The sequence below is a fragment of the Sporothrix brasiliensis genome (assembly GCF_000820605.1).
Source record: "Sporothrix brasiliensis 5110 chromosome Unknown Cont21, whole genome shotgun sequence".
NCBI classification, from domain to species: domain Eukaryota; kingdom Fungi; phylum Ascomycota; class Sordariomycetes; order Ophiostomatales; family Ophiostomataceae; genus Sporothrix; species Sporothrix brasiliensis.
In genome coordinates, this window is record NW_024467140.1 from 3,264,405 (window position 1) to 3,290,555 (window position 26,151).

Below are 26,151 nucleotides of genomic sequence, written 5' to 3' on the forward strand. Positions count from 1 at the left end.
TAATAACAACAACCTAATTATACTTAAAATATATTTTCATAATATTGAGAACGAGTTCATATTATTATATTCCTAATTTTCTATCGATCGTTCACTATCACTTATACTCATATCGTGGATGGAAACCGTCTACACCATCTATCAAACCGTACACCCCATAACGAACCCGTCTATAACTCCTCATGAAGATGGTCACCCTCGGCCGCCACTGGTCGATCTGGCCGCCCACTGTCTTTGTGTAGGTCGACGCCAATCTTACCCCGCCACTTCTGCCACAAACTCCAGAACTCCTTCTCCATACCCGACTCCATTTGGTCAGGCAGCACAACAGCGTACTCAACGTAGAGATTGCCAAACTCGGTCTTGTGGTAGACGCTGTCGCCATCCTCGTGCCACACGGGCATACCCTCGCCGGTTATGGTGTCGACATGGCCCGGCTGCACGACTTGGCCACGAGTGCGCTTCAGCTCGACAACGTGACCGTCAAGGTGCGTCAGGTTGCGCGTCCAGTCGCCCATCCACGCCTCCCGCAGCGAGATGACCTCCTTCCAGAACAGATCGTTGCCGCGACGGCGGAAGTGAGCGCCGTCAACATGGTCTGGGTTGTCCTCGGCCGTCGGCTCCTTCTCACCCAGTGATACTATCAAGTCGCCGGCCACGTAGTCGGGACTGGCGTCCGCCTCGTTCTCGTAGACAATGCGCGTGTCCTTGGCGACGCCGCGCTGTATGGTCACCGAGACGGGCGTCGGCCGGCGCACAACGCGCTGGCCCTGGCACACGGGGCACACATGCTTGACAGACTTGCCACGGCCGCCGCAGCGATCGCAGTGCATCTGCACCTGCTGGAACATCCCCGGTGCCAGCTGGTGCTTCTGGATGACCACACCGCGCCCTTGGCACTTGTCGCACGTGTCCACCACCTTATCGGCGGCGCCCGTACCATCACAGTGTTCACAAATCTCCTGCTTGTCCCAGTGGAACTCGACGGTCTGGCCGTTGTAAAAATCGCGGAGGGAGATCTGCACCTTAAGCTCGAGGTTGGGACCACGGCGGTCGCTCGCCTGGCCAAAGTGGCCGCCGCCGCCAAAGAACCGGCTGAAGACGTCAAAGGGGTCATGGTGGCCACCACCGCCGCCCTGCTGCTGATGGCGCTTCAAGCCCTCGTGGCCATGTTGGTCGTAGATCTTGCGGGTGTTGGGGTCGGAGAGGGCTTCGTATGCTTCGGAGACTTCGACAAACTTGTCTTTTGCGGTTTCATCGCCACTGTAGATCTACGTCAGCTACATCTGGCTGTACCGAGTCTACGGAAGACCGGCGTCGGAATACTTACGGGTTCTTGTCCGGATGGTACTTCTTTGACAGCTGGCGATAGGCAGACTTGATCTCGCGATCACCGGCGTCGCGTTTTATTCCAAGGACCTTGTAGAAGTCTTCGGCTCCCAACACAATGTGTAATAATGAGAGCAGCACCAGAAGCACTGCATTTCCTAGTAATCTCATGGCGAAGAGCGGGTAGAGGCGTGTCGTCAGGTCAGATATCGCAAAGGAAGTAAACGTCCGTTCAAAGAGTCGAGAAGGGACGGGCGCAGACTGAAAGGGGCAATGCAACAAACCGACCCAATGGCAGGGACAATAAAATGAGAGAAAATAAAAATTAAGGAGAGACACGAAGAAGATTCGACAAAAATGCGACAAAAAGATCTGCCCGAGGATCACGGAGCATGTGAGGTTGAGGTTGTGGAAGAGTCGAACAGCAGGCACGCGGGCGAGAATACAGCGCTGCAGTTCTAGTAGCCACCTATTCCTAATCGCCAAAAGCCAAAGTGTTATCAGTCGCAATTAATCGCCAGGGGTCTCACCTTATCGGCAGGCGCGTTTATGCGCTGAGAGGACCCACTCGAGCTGTATTTGTGGGACCGGCAGAATGATTTTGCGTAATCGATAAGCCTCGCGCTAGAGCTGCAGCGCCTATCTAAAACATTGTAGGCAGAACGAATGACATCGAAGACAGCGCAGAATGATCGAGCGGCGTCCTTTGCCGGCACGCCTCATTCACCACGCCTTGACCGGTTTCTAGCAACATCCGACAAGCTTTGGACTGGTCTGAGTTTTCTGCAATGTCTGCCAAACGCTATGCGTTTGTCGACATGGGTGGCGATGAGACGGAGGATGTGGCACCGACAAAATCGGATCGTGATCGTAAAAGTCGACGAGATCGTGACAAGGATCGCGACCGGCATCGCGACCGGGGGGACAAAAAGTCACGACGTTCACACCGCAGTCCCTCGCAATCGCGATCGCCACGACGAAGCACGACGAAGTCCTATAGCAGCCGATCGAAAACGAGCCGACGCAGCGACCGCGATCGCGACGACGAAGACTTTGATGACCGATGGGGTGACGAGGAAGGGCCGCCGTCCGACGAGGTTGAAGATGTAGGAAGAGGTGATGAGGCTGACGACTTCCGAGAATCGGCACGGAAGCGTCTCAAGATGAACCACCGGACGTTCCGGAACCCCGACGCTAAAGACGAGGATAAGGGAAAGGAGGCGGACAGAGACGCGAAAAGCGCAAAGTTAGATGCGGCGAACCTTGACATCGATGACGCGGACCTGTCGGAGGGCACACGCGAGGAGCTGATAGCACAACGTGACCGCGCTGAGCGCGAGGCGTTTGCCGAGCGACTAAAAGCGCGCGACGACGGTCGATCACGAAAAGATAAGGATATCGACCAAGGCTCCTCGCGACAACACCTGGCCGACGATGCCAAGGAGCGGAGTGAAGCCATGCCTGAGCTGCGACAAAGGGCCCGCCAAGAGTACCTCAAAAAACGCGAAACAGAGCGGCTGGCCCTGCTGCGGCGACAGGTGGCCGAAGAGACCGAAGAACTTCGCAGCGGCGTTCCACTGACGGCACGCGAGACAGCCGAGTTTGCGAAGAACCGCGAGATCCTGCGGCTGGCCGAGGAGCGGCTGCGTATCGACGACCACCGCGATGGCTACGTTATGCCAGAGGACTACATCACAGAAAAAGGCAAGATCGACCGCCAGCGGAAGGAGGACGCACTCTACAAGCGCTATGTTGAGAAGGACGCATACGGCCGTGAAAAACACACAACCGAATACGAGGACTGGGAGCGTGAGCAGGCGACGAAGGCCAAGGCGCAGATCCAGAGCCGCGAGCGCGTCGACGGCGGCGAGTACGACTACATTCTGGACCAGGACCAGTACATCCAATGGTCGCTCGACTCGCGGATGCCGGCCGAAGGCGCCGGTGTCAACGGCAAAGCCCTGACCAAGGAGCAGCAGTTTCTGCAGGCCCAGATTGACGCAGCCGAGAAGCGTCAGCTGTCCATACAGGAGACGCGCAAATCACTGCCCATTTACCAATACCGCGACGAGTTCCTTGCAGCGCTGGAAGAGCACCAGATTTTGGTCATTGTTGGCGAAACGGGCAGTGGCAAGACGACCCAGCTGCCGCAGTATCTTCACGAGGCCGGCTACACCAAGAATGGCCTGAGAGTCGGATGCACACAGCCACGCCGTGTCGCTGCCATGAGTGTGGCCGCACGTGTTGCCGATGAAATGGGCGTCAAGGTCGGCAGCGAGGTCGGTTATGCTATTCGTTTCGAAGACTGTACGAGCGAGAAGACAATTCTCAAATACATGACGGACGGCATGCTGCTCCGCGAGTTTCTGACCGAGCCCGACCTCTCTAGCTACTCTGCCATCATGATCGATGAGGCCCACGAGCGCACGGTGCACACTGATATCCTACTGGCCCTTGTCAAGGATCTGGCCCGCGAGCGGCCCGACCTGAAGCTGCTTATTTCTTCGGCCACGATGAACGCCGAGAAGTTTGCCACTTACTTTGACAACGCACCCATCTTCAACGTGCCCGGCCGTCGGTACCCTGTCGACATCTTTTATACCCCGGCCCCGGAGGCCAACTACCTCCTGGCGGCCGTCACGACCGTCTTCCAGATCCACACTACGCAGCCTACAGGTGGCGATATTCTTGTGTTCTTGACGGGCCAGGACGAGATTGAGGCTGCTGAACAGCAAATCTCCGAGATCTCTCGAAAGCTGGGAAACCGTGTCCGAGAGCTCGTTGTGTGTCCCATCTATGCAAACCTGCCGTCTGAACTGCAGGCCAAGATCTTCGAGCCCACGCCAGAAAATGCACGCAAGGTCGTGCTGGCTACAAACATCGCCGAGACAAGTTTGACTATTGACGGCATTGTTTATGTCATCGACCCGGGATACGTGAAAGAAAACGTGTACAACCCGGCCACCGGCATGTCGAACCTTGTTGTTGTTCCTTGTTCCCGCGCCTCGGCCAACCAAAGAAGCGGCCGTGCCGGACGTGTCGGGCCCGGCAAGTGCTTCCGTCTGTACACCAAGTACGCGTACATGAACGAGATGGACGAGAGCACGACGCCCGAAATCCTGCGGACGAATCTCAACGGCGTCGTTCTCCAACTCAAGAGCCTGGGCATTAACGAGCTCCTAGACTTTGAATTCATGGATCCGCCGCCCACCGAGGCCTTAATCGGGGCGCTCAATCAGCTTTTTGCCTTGCAAGCCCTCAACCACAAGGGCGAGCTAACCAAAGTCGGTCGTCAGATGGCTGAGTTCCCGACGGACCCCATGCTGGCCAAGGCTGTTATCGCTGCTGGTAAAGAGGGCTGCGTTGAGGAGGTATTGTCCATTGTGTCGATGCTGAGCGAAGCGTCGGCCCTCTTCTTCCGGCCCAAAGACAAGAAGATCCACGCCGACAGTGCCCGCGCCCGCTTCACTGTCCAGGAGGGCGGTGACCATTTGACGCTTCTCAACATCTGGAACCAGTGGGTTGACAGCGATTTCTCGCCCATCTGGGCCAAAGAGAACTTCCTGCAGCAGCGCAGCTTGACTCGCGCCCGTGATGTGCGCGAACAGCTGGCTAAGCTGTGCGAGCGCGTTGAGGTCGAGCTCTCGTCCGTTGGCGCCTCGCACATGACGCCCATCAAGCGCGCCCTAACTGCCGGTTTCTTCCCTAATGCGGCCCGCATGCAACGCGATGGCGGTAGTTACCGCACCGTCAAGAGTGCCACCACCGTCTACATCCACCCTAGCTCGGTGCTTATGGGAGCTGACCCCCCCGCGCGCATGGTCATCTACTTTGAACTGGTGCAGACGACTAAGGAGTACATGCGGTCCTGTCTTCCCATTGAGCCCAAGTGGTTGTCGGAGTTGGCGCCGCACTTTCACAAGAAGAAGGATATGGAGGCACTTGAGGACAAGAAGATGGCCAAAGGACGGCACCATGCTAAGTGATTACACATGTAGAACGCCTTTTCATAGTAATCATAATATCAATGAGACGTGATTAAAAAGTCAGATAAACAGTGCGTGGTATTGTAAAAGGATAAAAAGCATCAACTCACAGACACATTTATCCGAGAGTTCATGAGATCCACCAAAAGGTTAATAAACACACAAACGAGTTAGATCCAAACCAAAAATCACGAACCATTCCCATTTCCGTCATAGTCGTTACCAAATGCAGGAAACCCAAAAGAGCATATCGACAGCCGTGAAATACACACCAATTCAGTTTGCCCAACTCCGTCGTCGCTTCCGAGCATCGTTGCCGTCATAGCCATCTCGATCAAACGCGAAGCCATTGCCTAGGTACTCGAGGTTTGTCGCCCGATCGCGGTCTCGCTCTCGGTGTCGGTCATTTCTGTGGCCGTCTCGAGCACTGTCCCCGTCCTGGTTACTGTCTCGCGCCCCCTTGCCCGCATACGTATTTCGTCGCTTGCGTTTTTTCCCATCGTCGTCGTCTGACCGTTCATCATCACGGTCCGCCAAGGCTTGGCTTGAACCACCTTCATGGCCATGTGATAAGCCCTCAAGAACGCCTCCAACCAGCCCAAGGAGACCAGGCTGGCCACTCCTGCCACTACCACTGCTTGCGGCACCTATACCATCAAGAATGCCCCGTACAGCATCGGCCAACGTGTCCACACCGCCCTCATGATTGTTACTGATGATGCCCCATTGGCCACGTGCATGCCACCCATCTGGCCGTCCATCAGGGTTACGGTACTCAAAGTCACCATGCCGGGAGCTGGGGCCAAATCGGCTCGAGTTTCCCACACTGTGGCCACCAAGAAGTCGGCCCTGCGAATCAAAGCGGTCTGGCAGCTCTTCCACGGCATCGTCGTCATCGGCCGGCCGACGGTGGCTGTGCGCTGCCGAGGTTGGCGATGGAGAAGGTGACAGGAGTTGTCGACTGCTTTGGTCGTGTGCAGAGGTACTCGGTTGTGTTGGACTGTGCTCACGGACCTCGGCGTGATGACGACGCAGAGTACGCGATGATTGAGGCGACAATGGGGCGAAGCCCACGGTCTTGGTCTCTTCGTGAGCATCTTGCGGTTTGGCAGGAAGATCCTCAATGTCATTTACAGTATCTACAGCGTGTCAGTATTTTAACTTGACAACAGAATGAGGACGTGACAAGGGGGATCCGTGAGACTAACTCAAAGGAACGGCAAAACTCACATGATCACCATCGTGGGCGGCCGGCTGACGGGAGTTGAGAATCGTACTGTCGTCGCTGCGGCCTCGGCCACGACCGGAGGCATTAGGGTTGTGATTGGCATTGGCGCCTGGTGCTTCATATACGTTGCCGACGGGAGGCGGTGGTGGACCGGGAGGAGGAGGAGGAGCGCCTGATGCTGGACCTGGACCAGGTAGAATCGGACCTTCTGGAGGAATTTCCACCGGTTCGGAAGGAATCGCAGCCGGCGTGGAAGGGTATGATGCCGGGTAGGGAGCAGGCCCAGGGACAGGGCCAGACGAAGATTCATGAGGGATCGGGGCGCCCCCCTGCACATCCGGAGCACCCCGTGTCGGCGGCGGGCCAGGTGGAGGCGGGTAGCCGCTGTAGTCGACGGGGTTGTACGGAGCATAGGAATCATTCAGGTTGGTAGTTGCCGTATTTGAGTGCTGCATCAACCCCCCTGTGTTACCAATTGGGGCTCCGCCGGGAGGAGCAGGCGGATAGAAGGCACCTCCCGATGCATGGGGTGGCGAGGGCGGCCGACTGTTGTCGTAGTCGTCATAGTAGCCATCATACGCTTCTTCATCGTCACGATGGTCTGTAGTCAAGAGCGTCAGCTGCTATTTGGAGATCCAGTGAAATGGGAAACGGAGGGCAAGTTACTGACGTCTGTGGCGGTGTCTACGGTTAACATCCTCATCACGGTCATAGTCACGCTGCCGATCATGGTCGCGGTCGAAATCGCGGTCGTGATCACGATCCCTCTCGTGGTCTCTGCGATCACGCCTGTTTGCCTCCTCTTCCTTCTTCCTCTTGCTGTCGCTATACTTCTTGATACCGATGGCAGCCGCCGCGGCACCAGCACCGGCGGTGGCCAGGTTGCGGAGACGAGATCGACTTCGTTCGCGTTTCGATTTACGGTCGCTGTCGACCTCTGCGTCGGCGTCATCACTGTCGTTCCCACCACGGTCATTGTGAGGGTGCCGGTGGCGGCGTCGTGCCCGTCGGTCATCGCGCTCGCTGGCATCCGCGGCACTGTCGTAGCTACCACGGTGGCCAACGATGGCGCCATCTCCCGCTGGGGCGCCCGGGTCGGCATACAGCGGCTGGTCACCATACTCAACCAGTCCTAGCTCAGGGTCAGCACCTGAAGGTGGGTAGGGGGTGCGCGTGGCGCCGGAGAGAGGTGGTGGTGATTGAGACGGAGCGGCTGACCTGTTGCGCGAATGAGACCGTGAGCCTCGACCGTGGCGGCTGTAGCGGTCGTCTTCGGAGTATGGGTCATCCGAGTAGTACGCCGCCTCTTTCTGCTCGCGCTCCAGCTGCTTCTTATCCTTGTGTTTGTCGTAAAGCTTCTTGGCCGCAGCACCAGCAAGGGCCGCACCGGCAATTTCAGCACCTGTGCGCAGCCGTGAGTGCGACCGTGCCTTGCCTTCACGTTGGCGTGACTTGGAGCGGAAGTGATGTACCAGGCCGGCCACGGCTGCAGTGCCCGCAGCGACCTTGGCTACCGAGTGCGACCGGCTCTTGGTTCCGGTGCGCGACACCGAGCGGTTGCCATGGCCATAATCCTCCTCGCCGCTGCTGTATCGGTGCAGGCTGCGGCCACGGTTGCGCTCTTCCTTGTCGATGCGGTTCGACTGGATGTACTTGGCCGCACCAGCCACGGCAAGTGCAGCAGCTGCCAGACCCAGGCCCGTCTTAAGCTTGGAGTGGTGGCGGCTGGAAGACCGCGACCGGGTGCCACCACCCCGCGAGCGTGATCGAGCGCGGTAGTCCCCATCGTCGTCGCCAAAGCGCTCGTTGTACGCGCTGTGCGCACGCTTGAAGACTTCGGTGCCCAGAGCACCCAGTGCCGCACCCGCCAGGACTTTGCGGCCGCGGTGCTCAGGCAACTCGCCAGTTTGGGTGTTGCGACGCGAGCCGATCAGGGCACCGAGGCCTGCACCGGCCAGGGCACCCTCGGCAAGATGGAGGCGGTGATGATTGTCAGTGGAAGGGGACCTTTCACGGCGGATCACTGTCGTTTTCTTGACGTAGTAATCATCATCAGAGTACTCCTCGTCCGAGGCATGGTCACGACGATCGCGATGATGGTGACGTTGGTGGCGGCGGTCGAGTTCGTCGCCATGGCCGCCTTCGCGCCGCTCGTAGCGCTCGACAGCCACTTCTTCGCCGCCCCGGAACGGTCCAACCTCGCGACGCTCTCGGCGTTCATAAAAGTACTCGTCATCGTGGCGGGAGTCCCTTCTGTCCCGGTCACGGTCCTTCTCACGGATCACAACGACGCCGGGTTGCTGGCGGGGAAGTATGATGGGAGCGGGAGCCGGTGCCTCTTGACGGATGACAATAGGCTGTGGTGCGGCCGGGGCAGGTTCGTAGTACTCGGTTTCCCGGTGCCAGCGCTCAACATTGCCGCCATGCCCATCGTCCCGGCGGTCTTCAGAGTAACTCTCGACGACAATCTGGTCATCGGTGCGTCGTTGGAGGCGGGTCTCACGATCATTGCGACGGTCGCCACGGTCGCCACGGTCGCCACGGTCAATTTCCTTGGTCTTTTCATAGACAACACGGCTCCCTCCGTCACGGCCACCATAGTAATCACGGTCACGCTCGGAGCGCCGTGTTGTCTCGGTCACTTCAAATGCGGACCGTGGACGCTCCGGCACGTAATCGTGGCGGTCAACATCGAGGAGGTTATTGGACGAGCGCCGCGCAGGCCTGCCGTGGCGGGAACTGGAGTCGTCTTCGTGACGTTCGGTCGTGCGCTCGACGCGCTCGACACGGTCGCCACCGCTGCCGACCTTGTAGCGGCGCACAGTAGTTTTCTTGTAGCGGTCATCGTCGTCTGACGAGTAGGCTGTGTCGCGCTCACGGTCACGCCGGTACGTGCTTTCATAGTACTCGGTTTCGGGCATTGTGGGGAGGTTATGTAAGGCCAGGGGCTGTTGTTGCCCTCTAGTACCGAGTGACGTGGAGAGAGAGGAGGGGGGGGGGGGGAGAGGTGGCTTGTATCTTCCACCCGGAGGTATGAAACAGTAAATAAAATAGTAATAATTACAGTTGCATGTGGCAGACGGACAGGATGAAGATCATAGATGTATGTGTCACTTTTGTTGACGTGCGATGTGCGTATCGCCGGATCTGACGTCAAATGTGCATGGAAGCGGGGGAGGGGAAATGAAAGGGATTTGAGAGTGTCTGGAAGATAGGGAAAAGGGGAAGGGCGTAGGGAAGGGAAGGAACGGGACAGAATGTTGAGAAAATAGAGAGGCAGGAAGTAAGATTTAAGGCTGCGACGCAATAACGGGAGGCTCTGGATTGAGGCAAGGAAGGGGCAGGGAAAGAGAAGACTGGGCACATCTGCTGGTCTAGTTAGTATTAGTGAGTGTCATGCAAGTACGGCTAGCACAATGGCTGGCAGACTGGAGGACTGGGGAGGAAGGAGGGCGGCTGAGGATTCAACTAGGGGGGCGACAGGTCCAAGGTTCTGCTACGAGAAGTGCGAGACCGAGAGAGGAAAGCACGCGGGAGAACGGTCCACATAATCTTACAGTGTGACTGCCTTGCCCAAAATGCCCCAACCAAAGACAACCGAACGAGGTCACCTTTCCTGCGGAATGTCTCAAGCCTCCTTGGCTCCAACTCGTTGTGCAGCTTGGTACGATTCGTACATTAGAGCAGAAGAAAAGCCGCCATGGCGAGAACTGTACGAAACCGAGTGGGAAGTGGGAGGGACAAAGAGCCGTGTGACCAAGTAGGCACAGGTGATCATGGCAGGATGGTGGGTGGCACCTGCCTTTTGCTGGCCGCCTGTTTGTCCTGCCCTCGATCGCCCTTGCCTGTAAGATACCTCGGGAAACGGAGACAGAATCTTCGCAGTGGCTGGTGACAAGTCTCGATAAAAAACAGCAATGGGGAAACGGAGAAGGAAATGCTTCATCTGCTTGGCACGAGCTGTCGAAGCATCTGGAAGGCCATCAATCCGGTACCTTCGGGTTTGTCCAAACCCTACGAGGATGGAAAATAGAGGTGTTGCAAAATCGTCATCGCCCTCTCTCGACCCATCACGGAGGGGTAGACAGAGGCATGAGCCCCACTTTTCACCCCTGCAATACCCTAACAACGCTGCATGTAAGATGAAAGCGCTTCCCCCAGCCACTGGAATTACAAGGAAGGTGCAGCGAGCAAAACGGTTTTCACTGGGAAGCTGCGACGTTGTCGTGCATGAATAGCGCAGCTAGGCAGCAAACGGCAATTTAGGGCTACAAGGCCCGCGGCCGGAGCAAATGGGTGGGGCGGGCAGCAAAAGAGCAGATGACGCAGACCTTGAGACGAAAAACTGGAGCATGGGAGAGATCAAGAGCAACAGGAAGAACGAGAACATATATGGACGGCCATCGACGTGGTTTGCAAGGAAACGACCAAGACGATAAAAGTCAATAAAATTCAACTGACAAATTATTGAAACGTAGCTAGCGTACTGGCGAAGCTTTTCTCCACAAACAATCCAAGATTGAGCAGCTTCCATTTTTTCAACAACCCGACTGTCTCAGAAGTCCCGTGTCCGCCGTTAGCTGGTCTAGCCCGTAGCCCGCGTCTCAGTCTCGTAGTCTTAGTACGGTGGCGACGGCGGGACCGGCACGACCAAGGAACGGCGGCCGCATTCTTTGTTCTCCATTACCTGGCACTGCTTAGAGCCGTTGGCTTTCGTCGCTAGACTAAATCGATCTTAAGGAAACTCATCAACGTTGCTTTTTGGCGGATCCGGGCCGTTTTGTTGGGCAACTTCTCCAAGTTGTTATATAAATGAATTAGATGCGAAAGGTTAGGAAATAACAACCATTGTCTTATCAACATAATCGTGTCATTTTTACTCCCCAACATATCTCAGTTGGTGATATTCTCCTATACCTTTCTTTATTTGAATGTCGACGTACGGTCAAGGTAAAATGAGTCAAAGTTGATTTGAACGTACCACACGTGGTACATGATGTAAAGAAGAAATAACGAAAACAAAAAGAGTCCTTCACCAACAGGGCTCATAAAGCCAATTTCAACAAATGACATGCCGACTAGTTCTGTAGCCACCAGAAGGCCGACGAGGCCTCGGCAGCCTGCTTGCCCACCTTGGTCGTGGTTGGCGATGGAAAATTGTACGAACTCGTAGCCGCAGACTGCGTCGGCCCAGCTGAAGCTATGGTGCCGGCGGTTCCGGTGACGAGGACGAGGGGACTGGTGCCTGTGGGGATAATACGAGCGGCCTTGGAGGCGGTTCCAGTTCCTGTAGCCTGAGGTTTGGGCGCCGTGTTGGCAGACGTTGGCCATCCCGTCTTGAGAGGCGGCGTAGCTGGTGCTGTTCCGGTGCCAGTGGCAGTACCAGTGGCAGTACCAGTGGGCTGGGCGACATCTACGCCCAGATTCCGGCGGATTAGTTTGGTAGGCGGCTCGCCTGGACGATAAAACTTGTTAGTAAATAATGTATTGCGTCTGGTTTTAACGGGGAGACATACCCTTGCGAGCAGGGAGATGCCGATCATAGGGCGCAGGCGCGGCAACCGGTGCCGGGGCCGCAGCCACAAGGCCTAGAATAAGGAGAGAAACAATGCAGAGCTTCATGATGTATTGCTTGCCGTGATAAGGACTTGAATTGCCGCAAGATTTCTACCTGGTTCACGAAAGGCACAAAATCACGAGAAACGGGAAGAGATCCACGATGCTTTATACTCAAAACAGAAAAGGGCATCTTGCCGGCATACCTCGTCGGATTTTGGCTCCTTTGAGAGTATCCTCCTGCTCGACTCTATCAAAATCACTGGAGTTCAACCGGGCAATTTGTCGCCGGCGCTTCGCGGAAGAACTTGTATCGCGGCTTGTTTTGCAAGACGGGACCGTGCAGGACAAAGCTTCTGCCCAAGACCGGAAGACGATGGGAAAGTGATATTGGGGCTCCCTTTCATTTCTGGACGTGAGCCACTGCTTGAGCGGCAATTTAGATCGTGTGTAAAGGAATAGAGAGGGGGACTCGGAACAATGACTCCTGGATATAATTTAGCATGCATCGAGAGATGTGAGAATATTTTAACGCTGCACCGACAACATCGTTCCATTAAGATCTTAGCCACTTTTAAAAACGTTTTAATATACGATAACAACGAGCTTGATGTAAGAAGTGTGATTGAGCAAAAACAAAGGAAGAACATCACGCAAGAGTCCCAGCATTTCCGCCCAAGTACTACTGGTCATGCCAGGTAGGTCACTTATCTGTATTCTCGTAAAACTGCATATATAGCAAGCAACCGTGCTTTAGAAGGAAGAGTCCTTGGCGGCGCTTACATCCTTTACAATTATCCCGCCTCCACCCTCTTATATTCTATTTCGTTGCCGATTTCTTGGCAAAGCAGTTCTGTTCTAAGTTCAATGACACTCATAGCGAAAGATCCTCCCTGTACGCTCCGGTTTCTGGAGGATCATAAACGTGGATCTTTGAATCTCGGCATCTATATCCGGGTTTGAATGTTTGTCGCTCTCGCGTACCTGGTGATGGCTTCCTGATGCGTTATTGCACTACGGGGCTAGAAGAAGCCGGTGGCTTGCCAAGGCTCGCTGTTATTTGTCTAAATTTCTCCGGAGTTGAGGAATGGCATTAGAGAGGGGTACGGTGGGAGTTCGCTAGTGGAATGGCATCTCGAAATCAACGACTCGAATGAAGTCATGACATCTTAGTGAAGGGGTGTCTACGATCGATATATGAGGTTCATTTAAGTCGCCACACTCTATAACTGATAAGAAAAAAATAATCAGCCATATCTGTGGCCATTATATGTGCCGCCCACAAGTCTTGGCCCGGACGTTGGGAAGGTTTTCACATTACCCGGCCGAAGACAAACTGTATCCGCGGAAGAACAGGAAAAAAAGAAAAACGAACGGATGACAGCCACATTTCATCCTGCTGCCGCAATAACGGAGCCAATTAACGTATTTATCGAATGAAGTTTGCGACGGAAAAAGGGGATACATCATTGAGAGAGATAACGACAGATCTGATAGAATTGCACAATGTAAGATGAATTGTGTGCGCAATAGAAGACATAATACAGTGCATTGGCATTTAAGATACATACTGGCAATATTTCTCATTACTCAAGCCTCAACACGTTTTGACAGATGCTACCGTCATGATTTTACAGTACGCATATCTTAGAAGGTGTAACGGAGATCCTTCTCATCCTGGATGCCGCCAAGCGCGGCAAAGAGAACCTGTATGTTACTGCCCACGGACCGGCGGGAGTCGGAACGCATATTGCTGGACTGAAAGGCAATAATTATGTGAAGGCTAGCATTGCTGCAGCTGACACCTATAAAGACACCAAAGCAACGGACGGCGTTGTTTTAGTGACAAGCCGTGTCAAGCAGACCTCTGAGCTTTTGGCCGAGCCGAGCACCGTCTACAGTATACGCAGATGATTGTAGTCTGCAAGGATAACTGCAACGTTAGTCTAGATCTTGGAGAATATGCAGGGAGGAGCACACGAGGAGGAACACGTCGGCAGTGAAATAGCGTATAGTTGACAGAATGGTCTGAATGACGTAGACAAACACATAGATGAATGTGGAACAGTACTAGAAGATGCAATTGTAGATCCACGGGCGGCCAGTCTATCGAATGGCATATGACCGTGTTGAAAGTGAGGTGATCAGGATCTGCATCACCACGATCGCGCTCAACACAGTTTTGAATGATCTCCCCGCAGAAAAGGAAAAGTCTTCTCGCTGGAGAGCGTCTGATTAGAGAACTGCAGAACAAACACGTTGCTAATAAAAGTAAAGCCAATGATGATAGCAACTTCAATGATGAACATCCAGCGACTCTCGGCGACACCATACGAGGATTTCAGATTGATCTGAGCGTAAGCAAAGATATTACCAAACGCAGACACAAACACGTTGATGATATATCGGAAAGCCATGCATTGCTGAACCATGAACAGCTGGTACCAACAGCCGAGACGATCAATGCAGCACGGTAGGACGCTGGATTCGACGATGCTATTCAGCATGCAGCACTACAATCACCTGTCGGCCGCCTTGGAAAAGCCCATACTGAGCATCACCGGGCCCCCGCTGAAAACAAAGTTATTCAGCCGCAGCGTGAGACGAGGGTTGGGCAAATTCACACAAACGAGACCGGCAATGGGGTGCGAAATTCCATGGATCGATGAGAGCTGAATGTCGACAGACACGTCGATTGATGTTCTTCTCCATTCGCCGGTGTTCGTCGAGGACCGCATCACTGACGACGGTGCGCTGCGGTGTCTTCAGGCCAGCCCCAGTATCTACACCATCGACCTGCACGGTCCCTGGTGGCTCGTCGTACATCCCACAGTGGTCTTGTGACGGCCAATGTTTATACTTCCGATTAGTGCAAGTGCGGCGTAGCCAGGTACAATCCGGTTATCAGCATGGGACCTCTGGAGAGAGCACCGTACATCGTAGACCTGATAATGGCAAAAGCGTCTGTCAGTTAGGTTAAATTCAGGTAATACGGGTGATGAAAACGTTGGCCAATTCATATGACGTACAATAGATGGTTCAACCTAGCAACATTGAATTTTGCGCTGACGGCTGTGCTTTCATTCGAAATAGAGGCGAGTATTTCAAGAAGAACCAGCAGAGGACGGCGGTGGTATTTATGGCGATGAGGAAGTATTGGACACTTTATGGAACAACGCCAGATCAAGTAATCAAAGTGTAAATAATGTGCTCGTGCGTAATGGCAATGGTTTACCTCTCCAGCCGTCGCTGGTCTTGAAACAGGGGCGTATGACACAACTGGCGCCCAGCCACTGACAAGAGGCCCTAGACATAACTTCGTAATGCCAGTGAACCATTAATAGAGAATGGAGCCCAATAGACGGGCACATAGCCTTAGGCGAGAGATACATGAAAGGTATGGGCTCGACAGTGTGCACCTTCCCCTTCCGCCCTACACAGCAACACACATCATACCACGAACGGGGTCACCCTCGTCAAAGACGGCCTGCCATTGTATGGCCTTTTGGCTCTGTACCTACACGTTTTGCCAGCTTCCCAATGGCAAATTGACTGGCTAGCTCTGCTATCAATATTAGTTGATTGGATGATAGGATCCGGATTTGGGCTTTGAGCATGAAATCCTGTAAAAAGAGGTTGTAATAAAATAGACAAGACAGGTTGACTCTCCAATATGTGAACCACCTTGATCCCTCTTAGCCAACGTACTTGGATTAGCTTGCCGTGATGCTGCTAGCGCCTTGTCTACTGCACACTAGGCTCGCTGTGGCCCGGTCATTCCCGGCCTCAGACTCTGTGTGTTGCTTTTTCTGCCTTTTTGTTGCGTTCGCATTTTCTCATTTTTGGACGGTTAATCTAAAACGGCAACCTACCAAAATACCACGCCGATGTAACATTGGTGCGCTCCCGTAAGATAAGTCCTCGGCCTTTTCCTTTTTGATTCTGTACCAGCGTCCCGGGCCGTACTCTTGCATGCCCGCATTTGTCCGACTCGGCCAACCTTGGCTGCCGCCCCCCAATCTCTCTTCACTCAGCTTTCCAACACTACCGCGACCACTGCGACTACCACACCAGCCATGTCTCACGGCCCTGTCAACCCGGAGACGTCGACATCTCTGCCGTCGCCACCGTTTATCCATCTCAAGGGTATTCCCAACTTCCGCGACCTCGGCGGCTATGTCGTATCCAGTAAGAGCGGGACGGGCACCGTTCGCCGAGGCTACATCTTTCGGTGTGGAGAGCCGACTAGCGCTACACCTGAAGCGGTTGATACAGTCCGTGGCCTCGGCGTGACGCACATTTACGATCTGCGCTCGCTGCCCGAGATCCAAAAGTTGCAGGTGGCCGGCACGGGGCCTAAGACGGTCGACTGGCCCGGAGTGACGCGTGTTTTCACGCCCGTGTTCCGCGCCGAGAGCTATGACCCCGTGAGCCTGGCCAAACGGTACGCCGACTACCAAGATGAGAGCCCCAAGGGCATGGTAAATGCGTATCGGGCTATTCTGACCGAAGGCGCGGCGTCGTACGGTATTATATTAAGACACATTCTGGAAGATGCACGGGTGGCTAAGCAGCGGTGCTTTATAATTCACTGCACGGCTGGCAAGGATCGCACAGGTGTCCTGGGGGCGCTGTTGCTGAGCGTGTGTGGCGTGCCGGACCTGGTAGTAGCCGAGGAATACAACTTGACCGAGGCCGGCCTGGGCCATTGGACCGAACTGCTCGTTCAGGCCGTGCTCAAGCAGGGTGCAACCAGTGAGGAGGGTGCGCGGCGTATGGTGGGTGCTCGCAAAGCCAGCATGCTGGACACACTCAAGATGCTCCGGGAGGAGTTTGGCGGCGCGGCGGCGTACATGGAGACACAGTGCGGTCTGACCAAGGAGGAGGTTGGCGAGATTGTGGCCTTTCTAGTGGTCAAGGAATGACTCGGCGCCGTGGTTTGGTGCGCATTTCGGAGCGCGAGACGCCCTTGCCGCCATACATTGTCGACAACAAGGCGGCTTACCGGGACGGTACCCCTTCACCATTTGACGGTGTCGGCATGTTTAAGGGTTTTGGAACCATCAAAAGCAATATTATTGAAGAAGCTCGTGTTGTTCGCTATCTGGAAGGTATCGGCTGCAGGGGGGGGGGTTCTCGTCGTCAATTCCAGACCCAGGTTGCACGCCCACTTTCCACATCTTTAGTGGAACTGCCACCGAGACGATAATTTGTCCCACGGCTCCTGCCTGGCCCGCGAGGATGGTCTCCCAACCAGTTAGCACCAGCTTTTAAACTCATCTCAGATGGTGCTACTTTGACGGTAGATGCTGATTCTTGGACTGTATGACTGGACGAACGTGTTCTAGCGGAGAGTGTGTGAGACCTGATGGTAGACGGATTTGAACGTAATAGTTTTGCATTATTTGCTTTGTTTCTTTCGTTCAAAGACAAAACAAAATAGATAGGTGCATCTCACGTGTTGTCCTAAAACTTGTTTAGATGGTTTTCAATTTACAATTTAGAATCCATTTGAAATATCGACTCATTTTGTCTACGCCGGGGTGTTGGCCTGCGGCTCCTTGTCCTCCAGGATCGGCACAACAGACCGCTCTTCTTGGACCACGCCGGTCTCCGCATCGAGACGGTCCTTTCTCTCAATACGGCCTTCGCTCTTGGGATCAAAGTATGCTGTACAAGTTAGTAAGGTAAATCTCTTTTGGTGTCATCATCATTAGACTCCAACTGTACGTACGCTTCTCGCCGAAGACGGTCGTTCGGATACCGCGACGTGTTTCCTTGTATGTGCCGGGAATAACGCGATGCACTGAGCAGCGGTTGTCCCAGAATGCCACGCTGCCTACCTCCCACTTCCAACGCACGTAGTGGTCGTCGGCTGAGTGAATGTGATACTGAAAAAAGTCGAGCAGCTTGTCACTTTCGACCTTTTTCAGTTCGGCAAATCCAGTCACAAAACCTGGGTTCACATTGAGCGCCTTGAGGCCAGTGACCGGGTGCGTGCGCACTGCCGGGTGGTGTGTGTCAATAGGCGGTCGGTTAGGGCCTACGCCCCATAGATCGATAATCGTATCGTACTGCAGCCGGCTCGTGTGTACCGTGTGTAGCCCGTCAACAAATGTCTTCATGGCCTTGCTCAGTGTGTCGTACAAGCCGTACTGTGAGATCCACGCTGTGTCACCGCCCACAGCAGGATGTTCCTCCATACGTAGCATCGAATACGACGGTGGGTTGATCTCAAAGGACGTGTCGGCGTGAAAATCGCCGGATGGCCACGGCGTGTAGCTCAAAATGTTGCGGTGATCCTCGGTGCTGCCCTTGATCACGACATGGCGAACATCTTTCTGCGCCGGGTGTCGGTCCAGGATGCCGTAGTGCTCAAACAGCTCGACCTGCTTGTCTGTCGTCAGGTCTTGGTCCCGGAAGAAGACCACGCCGCGTTCCGTGACCAGTAGCGCCAGCTCGTCCAGCTGCTGTGGCGACAGTTGCGACAGTTGCACATTTTCGAGCACGGTGCCAATGGATTCGGTCAGGTCAACGCGCTTGGCCACCGAGAACAAAGCTTTTTTCTCAGGATCGGCAAACAGGGCCCGGTCCTTATCGGGAAACACCTCCTTGCGCAACGGCTCTGGCGGAACATGAGCCTGAATCTTGCTGTTGAAAGCAGGATGGATGGTGATGGGAAACCCAGAGTCGGGCGAGATGTGCTTTTGGGATTCAAGATTGCCCATTTTGGTGATGGGGGAGAGTGAAATTGTTTTGGTTGTTTAGATTAATTTTTCGCGTGTTTTATTGTGTATCAACCGTACGATTTGATTTATGACCACCGAGCAGTTTTACACTTTTCCACAGGATGCCGTTTCCAATGGCATCACAACGTCCGTCATATCGGGGGCGTTGGGTTATTTACTCGAACTATTCTTACTACCGTTTCCCCGCTACTTACATCCTAACAACCGTTCCATGCTTCGGCAGAATTTGTTCGATGGACAGTGCTCGCAAATACCGCTAACTTGGTGGTGTTAAGAGAAGCCCCAACGTGGCCAGCTAGTAGAGATGGCGCCATCTGACGCCTCAATGGTATCTTTTAGCACCACGATTGCGAATGTTGATGAACCCAAAGAAGCTCGCCAATGGATGAGCAGTTGCAGGCTGTCACCTAGAAATGACCAACGGAGAGGTTGTAAATAAATAAGGCAAATAATAGAAGTGTATTAAAATGTTGACAACAAAGACATACAAAACATACCATACATGAGTCAACAAAATAAATAGAAGAGATATTTCACAATAAAAAGCGAGCTTGTTTATAACCTCACAACCAATAAACAAGACGCAATTCTGGCCATGACCAACGGCTCCTGTGTCAATCGGTCCAGGCCTGATAATTGGAATCATCCATTTAGATACCAAGAAGAGACCAATAGAAATTAAATATTAACTCCCGTCGGCTTAGTCCTCACTGTTCGCCCCGTCCGGCTGGGTCCTCGGCGAACAAAGAGGCTGCCACGAGTCATGTAAGTGTCCGATCTAGCCAATCGCCATCGTACATGACAGACTACAGGAAGGGATCGCACTTATCTCGATGATACTCGTCGAATTCGCCATTTTGCTGTCTGCTAACATCAGGCATTAGCGTCACATAGGGACAACGGTGGCTTGTTAACTCCCGAAATTTGTGGGGACAGCGTGGTTTTCCCTATATGTTTTTACTGGCTTTTGTTGCCTTTCAATTATTCGTGGAACTGTTTCTTCGCATCCCTCCGATTAATCTTGCACTTAAACGCCCAAGCGAATGGCGTGCCGCCCCGAAACGATGGCATCAGCAACTAAGGGCAACTTCGGTGCAGTATTGGCGCCATTCCTTACGCTGTGTAGCATTACGACGCCATGCAGTATGTGTGGGGTACCCTTTCTGGTTACAGTCTGTGACGCTTCAACACTGTCAAACGATGAGCCTTGTACAGATTTTGACAGGCGTCGACGACGGTGGGCTGGTTGTATTCATAAATAAAAAAGTACTGCAGATCGTCCCCGACTTGACGGTACAGACGACTATTTTGATAAACAGGAAACCGTATATAATACTGTCCTCAAGCGGCGTAATCTCTTTCGTCAACAACCGACACACGCGAGCGCGCTGTTTATTTTTTTTATTTTTATTTTTATTTTTTAAAAAAGCTTTTTACCTTCGTCTGTCTCAAATTTCGTCCATTATTGCGATACCCTCCATCAATCAATATCTCTAGTCTCATACACATGTCGCACCCTGCCACAATGTCGTCAACGCCGACAATATATGAGAAGCAGGTCGGCGTATCGACCGATGCCAGCAACAGCGATGGCTACCAGTCTGACGTGGAGCGCGACTGGTCCGACGCAGAGGAAAAAAATCTCGTCCGCAAGTGAGTATTCAATACTCGCCAAAAGATGCTGTTTGGGTCGTCCACTTGTACACCGAAATCTAACAACATCAGGCTCGATTTCATTGTTCTGGCGCTGTTGACGTTGGCATTCTTCGCCCTGCAAATCGACCGTGGTAACATTGGTAATGCCTTGACGGATAACTTCCTCAAGGACGTAGGCATCACCCAATACCAGTTCAACGTCGGTCAACAGCTGCTGTCACTGGGTATTGTGCTGCTCGAGATTCCCAGCAACATTGTTCTGTACAAACTCGGCCCTACAATTTGGATTGGCGGACAGATCATCGCATGGGGTCTCGTTGCTACCTTCCAGGCTTTCCAGCATGGCCTCGGCCCGTACCTCGTCACCCGTCTACTTCTCGGTCTCTGCGAGGCTGGCTTCATCCCGGCTGGTCTCTACACCATCACTCGGTGGTACAAGCGCGACGAGACTAGCAAGCGATTCTCGGTGTTCTTCCTCGGCAACATGCTGGCCGGTGCCTGCACGGGTCTCGTGGCGTACGGAATGTAAGTACTTCCTGTATGCTCCGCCATCTCGTACTCATTTGTTTACTAAACGTCATATAGCCTGCACATGCGTGGCGTCCGTGGCCTTGCAGGCTGGCAATGGCTGTTCCTGGTATGTCTTGATTTAACCAATCAAATTACATAGCAGCACAAACATAAGCTTACAACTCCCAGATCGAGGGCATGATCACCGTTGCCATCGGAATTCTCTTCATCACCTTCTTCCCAAAGAGCCCTAGCAACCCTGTCTCCATCCTAGGTATCCGCTATTTTAACGAGCGCGAGGTCCACATTCTCTCTCGCCGCGTCCTGCTCGACGATCCATCCAAGATCCACACGCATACTCATATCAGCAAGCAGGAAATCAAGAACGCGTTGACCAACTGGCGCTTGATTCCTCATGTCATCCTTACCATCAGCGCCCTGTCGCCGGCCTCAACCATGATGTCGTATGCCCCTACGCTCGTCGCCTCGTTCGGATACCCCAAACTGAAGGCTAACGCCATGACCTCCATCGGCGCCTGGATGCTGCTCGTTACCAATGTGTCCTGGGGCTTCATCTCGGACAGATATGGGCGCCGTGGAATTATGGTATTTCTCGGTATGTTCATCTACTGGGGCTTTCAGCTCGGCAATCGTCTGGCCATCCATTCCTCCAACTCGCACTTGCGGTTCGGTTTGTTGGTGACCAGCGTCGCGTTTGGCTCCAACTGGCACCCTGTCAACGGGTCCTGGGTGGCCTCTAACGCCAAATCGGCCGGCGAGCGCTCCATCACCCTGGCCATCTTCATTATGTCGGCCAACACCTCCGGTATTGTAGGCAGCCAGCTGCTGCAGGCCAAGGACAGCCCGCTATACAAGACTGGCTGGACTGTCATGCTGGCGCTGGTGTCTGTCGGTCTGGTCATGTCGGTCATCGCTAACGTGCAGTACTATTTGTTGAACAAAAAAATGCAGCGCGAGCAGCCAGGTATTGATGTCCAAGAGCTTCATAAGATCTGAGGTGTAGTTGCTCGAGTATATTGATAAAAAAATCGTAAATTAGAAAGGCTAGATAGAGACAAATGGCGTCTAGATATCCAATGATATGACCATGCATAAAAGAGATTATTAATTCTCAATAAAGAATTTTTTAGATGTGTTTTACATTTAAAAATTTATTGCAAAAACTTGTTTTTTGTAATAACCCTGATAGTTTAATGAAAAATATAGTATATTAATATATATATATATATTAAGATAAGTGTTCAAGTCACTTAAAGGGAACCTTTAAGATTTTAATTTAAACTTAAAATGATGGTTTTATTATTATAAATATATCATATAATAATTAATAATGTTATTAATATATATTTAATGTTATTCTTTAATTATATATATTATAAAAATATAGAAAATTTTTATTTTAGATAAAATATGAATTTATTTTTAAATAATTTAATTATTAAATTAGATGCACCTGAAGCTTGAGGGATTTATTTCCCGCCTCTGCTGTAGCAAATCTATCGTATCTAAACGTCGTATCGGAGTTTACATTTTGCTACAGAAACAGCCTTCGGTCTCACACCCCAGGTTTTACAGACAACATGTTTTGATAACAAGCAACACCGGAAACAGCGAAATCAAGATCTACAAAATCTACTGAGTGACAATACTCAGCAATTGTCAATACCACTATCTATACACAATGTAATGTTGTGTTAACATTCATAGAGGTGGTAATACTAGAGAAAACAACAAAACAACCAATTCTATACCGTCCTTAACGACGTGCCGTTAAAAATGACGTTATATCTTGTTGTTTCGCCGGGCTGTCGATTCAGATCATACCGGTTATGGGACAATATGAGGCGCTCTGATAGCGCTGGAATCTCATGGGCCCGCGACGGGCAGTGCACTGGCGTCCATGGTACAGGCGTCCCGTCTCGGTTTTCTTCCACTGTGCCATTTCGACGCAACCCCAGCTTGGGGCGCCAGTTGAACGATTCTTCAAGAGACACGACAAGCCATGCCATCACAGCCAGGCGTTCAGCCATCTCTTGTTCTGTCAATGTAGGACCGATATCCGTGTCGGTCTCGATCGTGCGTGGATCGGCTATTAGGTCGATTGACCATTCAGGCTCAGGCCGGAAGAACAGGTACTCAGTGTAATAGCCAATTATTGCATCGTCGGCGGCACACATGGCTTCATAGAGCCGAAAGAAAGCGCACTGCAACGTGTCGCGGTACGCCCAGAGGGGCAGTTGGCGCTGGACGTGACTGTGTCGGTAGTAACGCGTTCTAACAGCGTCAGACTCAGCCAGCAGAACGCGCGGCGGCGGTGGTAGCGGGCCACACGGCCATTGGCGTGGGAACGGCCACAGCAGCTGAAGGTAGGCACGGAAAGGTGATGGGTGGTCTTCGATGTCGTGGAGTCGCCGCCAGCTCCATCGCAGTCGAAGCGGTGAGGTCCACCGCAGCAGCTTACGCCAACGAAACTTCCAGTGGCCGATTCGCACGAAGCCGAACCTGTGATGGAATTCAACGAGTCCGAAGAGAAGCTTCACAATTCAAATTCATATACAAGATTGTTGTTCAAGTTCGTGGCATACTCCAGCAACGAGCAACTAAAGTTTCGCAAAACCCCTAAAACACCTCCTAGTCCAGGGTCAGGTGTATAAGGTTCGTAAACCACGCGACCAATATTCTAAGTTTCAACCACAAAACGGAGGGCCTGTTTTTGGTTGTTACGCCCGCATCCAATCAATAATATTTGTGGTTCATTTTCTGCGAATGAGAGCAATGTATTTTGAATTAGTCACTTAAAAAGACACTTTTAAATACCGGCCCTCGTACTTATACCGGAAATTTGAACCACGGCGTCCAGGTCGGGAACTGACTACTGCGTCTAAGTAAAGAAACTCCCAGGTTCGACATTTGTCCGGCCGATCGAGATCTGATTTGTTCAATTTGTACGTGGCAACGTTTGTCGAAAGGAACTCAATGTAACGGAACAGGCTTTACCATCACTTCCGATGTCAAATTGGAACATGGTTGTCCCGATACCACCGTAAGTTAGCGCATCCACCGCTATCCAGTCTGCACCTATGAAGCCAGGGCCAGAGAAGAGCATAGAGCTAATAGGCAACTGGGCACTTGGCTCATCGATGGGAGTCAAGAGGCGGAAGGTAGGGCTACCGGACGGCTCTGGGATAGACGGAACGAGACGGTACGGCAGCGGACCAGTAAAGGTGGCCAGTTCGGAATGCAAAACGTTGGTGCCGTTACTCGTCCAGTTGGTAATGACAAGACCAGGACCGGTCAACACGCCACCTCGCGGAGGTGTGTGTGACCATGTCTGGTTAACGACAAGAGTCAACGACGAGTTGCCCAGCGAATATGTTCCAGCAAATTTGGCAGAAGCCTCGACCGCTGCTTGGGCATCAATGGCGGGCACCAAAGTGTATGTGACCACGTCAGCAATGGCAGCAAGGATCTCAAAGCGGGTTTTAAGTGTGCTGGACGCAGACAGTAGGCTGAACCCAATATCGTAATCGGGAATCAGCACAAAGAAGGCGCTATAGGCACCAGAGTCGCCCGACTTTGTGTACAGATCCACGACCTTGTTGTTAGGCAGCGTGTAGTGGTGGATCTCCCAGGGTGACCCCACTGCGTACTGCAGGCGTCCGGTAAATGACACGGGCTTGAGCCAGCGACGCGTCTCAGCCTCAGAGAGCAGTGTATAGTCGAGGATGCTGCGACCAAGACGAGCGAGGTCATTTAATGTGCTCGAAGCTGCACCTGAAGCAGCGAAAACTCCCGCGTTAATGTCAAAGTAGTTTGACGGCGTGGAGGCATCGGCAATTACACAGCGGTTCCACATTGCTTTTGGTGGTGTGTCGATATTGGAAGAGGTCATGTTTAGCGGGCCAAATATGGCACTCTGAACTAACTTTTCATATGTGGTATTAACCAAGTTCTCCAAGGCCAGGCCGAGCAACGAAAACCCGTTGTTGGCGTATCCGGGTGATGACCAGGGGCTAAACACCGGCGGGCGATTTGCGACACTCTCCAGGTACGGCTCTGAAGGACACAGGGATACTCCACTATCGCCTCCTGCGGACTCAGCTGAACCAGTATTTCCAAGTAAGTAACTGACACATGGCGGATTCTGGAGAGGATCACTGCTATTTGCGGGTGGCAGTCCCATAGCCGCTGTGTCGACATCACCGAGAAGCCCCAAAATCTCCAGCTCGTTGAGACTTGGAAAGCCATCCCGAGGAACGCCGCTAATTTGAGCACCCAGGTTGCGCGGTGTGACAGCTGTCCAATTGATGGCAAAGGGGCCACCGGGGAATTGTTTTTCGTACGATGACAAGACGGGAAAGATGTCGGATATAGGTCGATCCCAGTCAGACGTCGACAGTTTAAGCAGCCCAGACAGCGTCGTCAAAACCTTGGTGACGCTAGCAACGCGGTAGATGCTGTCAGCATCGACAGAGGTTGTGCCATTTCCAGCTGTGGCGATTTCTGGGGCTGTATAGTGATGTTGCAGTGCTTCCGAAGCGGCATTGTCATAACGTGAAAAGACCCCCAATGAGAATGTAAGGTCGGTGATGCCATGTATAAGCTGCGGCGCCGATGAACTGATGTTGCCGTCCTGTAAAATAAACTCTTGCAGTGTGGCGGTAATATTTGCAAATGCTTTGCGAACAAGGCTGGACTTGCTACTAAGATCGACCGGTGCAGGCCAGCTCCCCGTAGTGAAATCGGCGAACGCAGATGGCGCTAGACACGACGTGGTCAAGATGATCTTGTGTAAAAGCTTCATGGTGACGATGGACGAAGTTTGATGTTGCTCTCTATCCGGCTGTCGACTTTCAGGCGCGGCGTGTATTTATATATGTTGCCCGTGCCAAAAACAGCCAAAGACCAACGTGCAGTGTCCGCATTCGCTTCAACCAATTCCAAAATTGTTTCAAGCACAAGTACAAATTCGGCGCGACATAGCGAATTAGCAGTCATTGATGTCCGAGCCAAGGCTGTGCAACAAAGTTGCCGCTGAGCATTTCTTGGATGGGAAATAGGCAGGTTTCCTAAGTAGTTTGGACGAGGCGTTTTCCAAATCCTACATTATGGGAAT

General features: G+C 52.8%; 9 protein-coding genes across 9 annotated transcripts; 3 read left to right on the top strand and 6 right to left on the bottom strand.

Moving 5' to 3' along the window:
• Positions 1 to 170: 170 nt before the first annotated feature.
• Positions 171 to 1,500, bottom strand: SPBR_05013 (uncharacterized protein; the record flags this gene model as incomplete). Its single annotated transcript, XM_040763290.1, has 2 exons — positions 171 to 1,263; positions 1,331 to 1,500. The coding sequence occupies 2 exons, from the start codon at positions 1,498 to 1,500 to the stop codon at positions 171 to 173; spliced, it is 1,263 nt and encodes a 420-aa protein (XP_040615973.1).
• Positions 1,501 to 2,117: 617 nt separating this feature from the next.
• Positions 2,118 to 5,315, top strand: SPBR_04619 (pre-mRNA-splicing factor ATP-dependent RNA helicase DHX16; the record flags this gene model as incomplete). Its single annotated transcript, XM_040762896.1, has 1 exon — positions 2,118 to 5,315. The coding sequence occupies one exon, from the start codon at positions 2,118 to 2,120 to the stop codon at positions 5,313 to 5,315; it is 3,198 nt and encodes a 1,065-aa protein (XP_040615974.1).
• Positions 5,316 to 5,591: 276 nt separating this feature from the next.
• On the bottom strand, positions 5,592 to 9,464 carry SPBR_04573 (uncharacterized protein; the record flags this gene model as incomplete). Its single annotated transcript, XM_040762850.1, has 4 exons — positions 5,592 to 6,235; positions 6,326 to 6,454; positions 6,524 to 7,166; positions 7,239 to 9,464. The coding sequence occupies 4 exons, from the start codon at positions 9,462 to 9,464 to the stop codon at positions 5,592 to 5,594; spliced, it is 3,642 nt and encodes a 1,213-aa protein (XP_040615975.1).
• A 2,157-nt stretch (positions 9,465 to 11,621) lies between these two features.
• On the bottom strand, positions 11,622 to 14,925 carry SPBR_04604 (uncharacterized protein; the record flags this gene model as incomplete). Its single annotated transcript, XM_040762881.1, has 6 exons — positions 11,622 to 11,998; positions 12,060 to 12,131; positions 12,306 to 12,349; positions 14,356 to 14,537; positions 14,617 to 14,670; positions 14,788 to 14,925. 6 exons carry the CDS (start codon positions 14,923 to 14,925, stop codon positions 11,622 to 11,624), a joined length of 867 nt encoding a protein of 288 aa, XP_040615976.1.
• Positions 14,926 to 16,175: 1,250 nt separating this feature from the next.
• On the top strand, positions 16,176 to 17,024 carry SPBR_05239 (uncharacterized protein; the record flags this gene model as incomplete). The annotated part of the gene is made up of 1 exon (XM_040763516.1): positions 16,176 to 17,024. One exon carries the CDS (start codon positions 16,176 to 16,178, stop codon positions 17,022 to 17,024), a length of 849 nt encoding a protein of 282 aa, XP_040615977.1.
• Positions 17,025 to 17,632: 608 nt separating this feature from the next.
• On the bottom strand, positions 17,633 to 18,827 carry SPBR_05065 (alpha-ketoglutarate-dependent sulfonate dioxygenase; the record flags this gene model as incomplete). Its single annotated transcript, XM_040763342.1, has 2 exons — positions 17,633 to 17,769; positions 17,834 to 18,827. The coding sequence occupies 2 exons, from the start codon at positions 18,825 to 18,827 to the stop codon at positions 17,633 to 17,635; spliced, it is 1,131 nt and encodes a 376-aa protein (XP_040615978.1).
• A 1,546-nt stretch (positions 18,828 to 20,373) lies between these two features.
• On the top strand, positions 20,374 to 22,031 carry SPBR_04907 (transporter; the record flags this gene model as incomplete). Its single annotated transcript, XM_040763184.1, has 4 exons — positions 20,374 to 20,501; positions 20,574 to 21,029; positions 21,090 to 21,141; positions 21,204 to 22,031. The coding sequence occupies 4 exons, from the start codon at positions 20,374 to 20,376 to the stop codon at positions 22,029 to 22,031; spliced, it is 1,464 nt and encodes a 487-aa protein (XP_040615979.1).
• A 749-nt stretch (positions 22,032 to 22,780) lies between these two features.
• On the bottom strand, positions 22,781 to 23,212 carry SPBR_05394 (uncharacterized protein; the record flags this gene model as incomplete). The annotated part of the gene is made up of 1 exon (XM_040763671.1): positions 22,781 to 23,212. One exon carries the CDS (start codon positions 23,210 to 23,212, stop codon positions 22,781 to 22,783), a length of 432 nt encoding a protein of 143 aa, XP_040615980.1.
• A 761-nt stretch (positions 23,213 to 23,973) lies between these two features.
• On the bottom strand, positions 23,974 to 25,839 carry SPBR_04835 (uncharacterized protein; the record flags this gene model as incomplete). The annotated part of the gene is made up of 1 exon (XM_040763112.1): positions 23,974 to 25,839. The coding sequence occupies one exon, from the start codon at positions 25,837 to 25,839 to the stop codon at positions 23,974 to 23,976; it is 1,866 nt and encodes a 621-aa protein (XP_040615981.1).
• Positions 25,840 to 26,151: the final 312 nt, after the last annotated feature.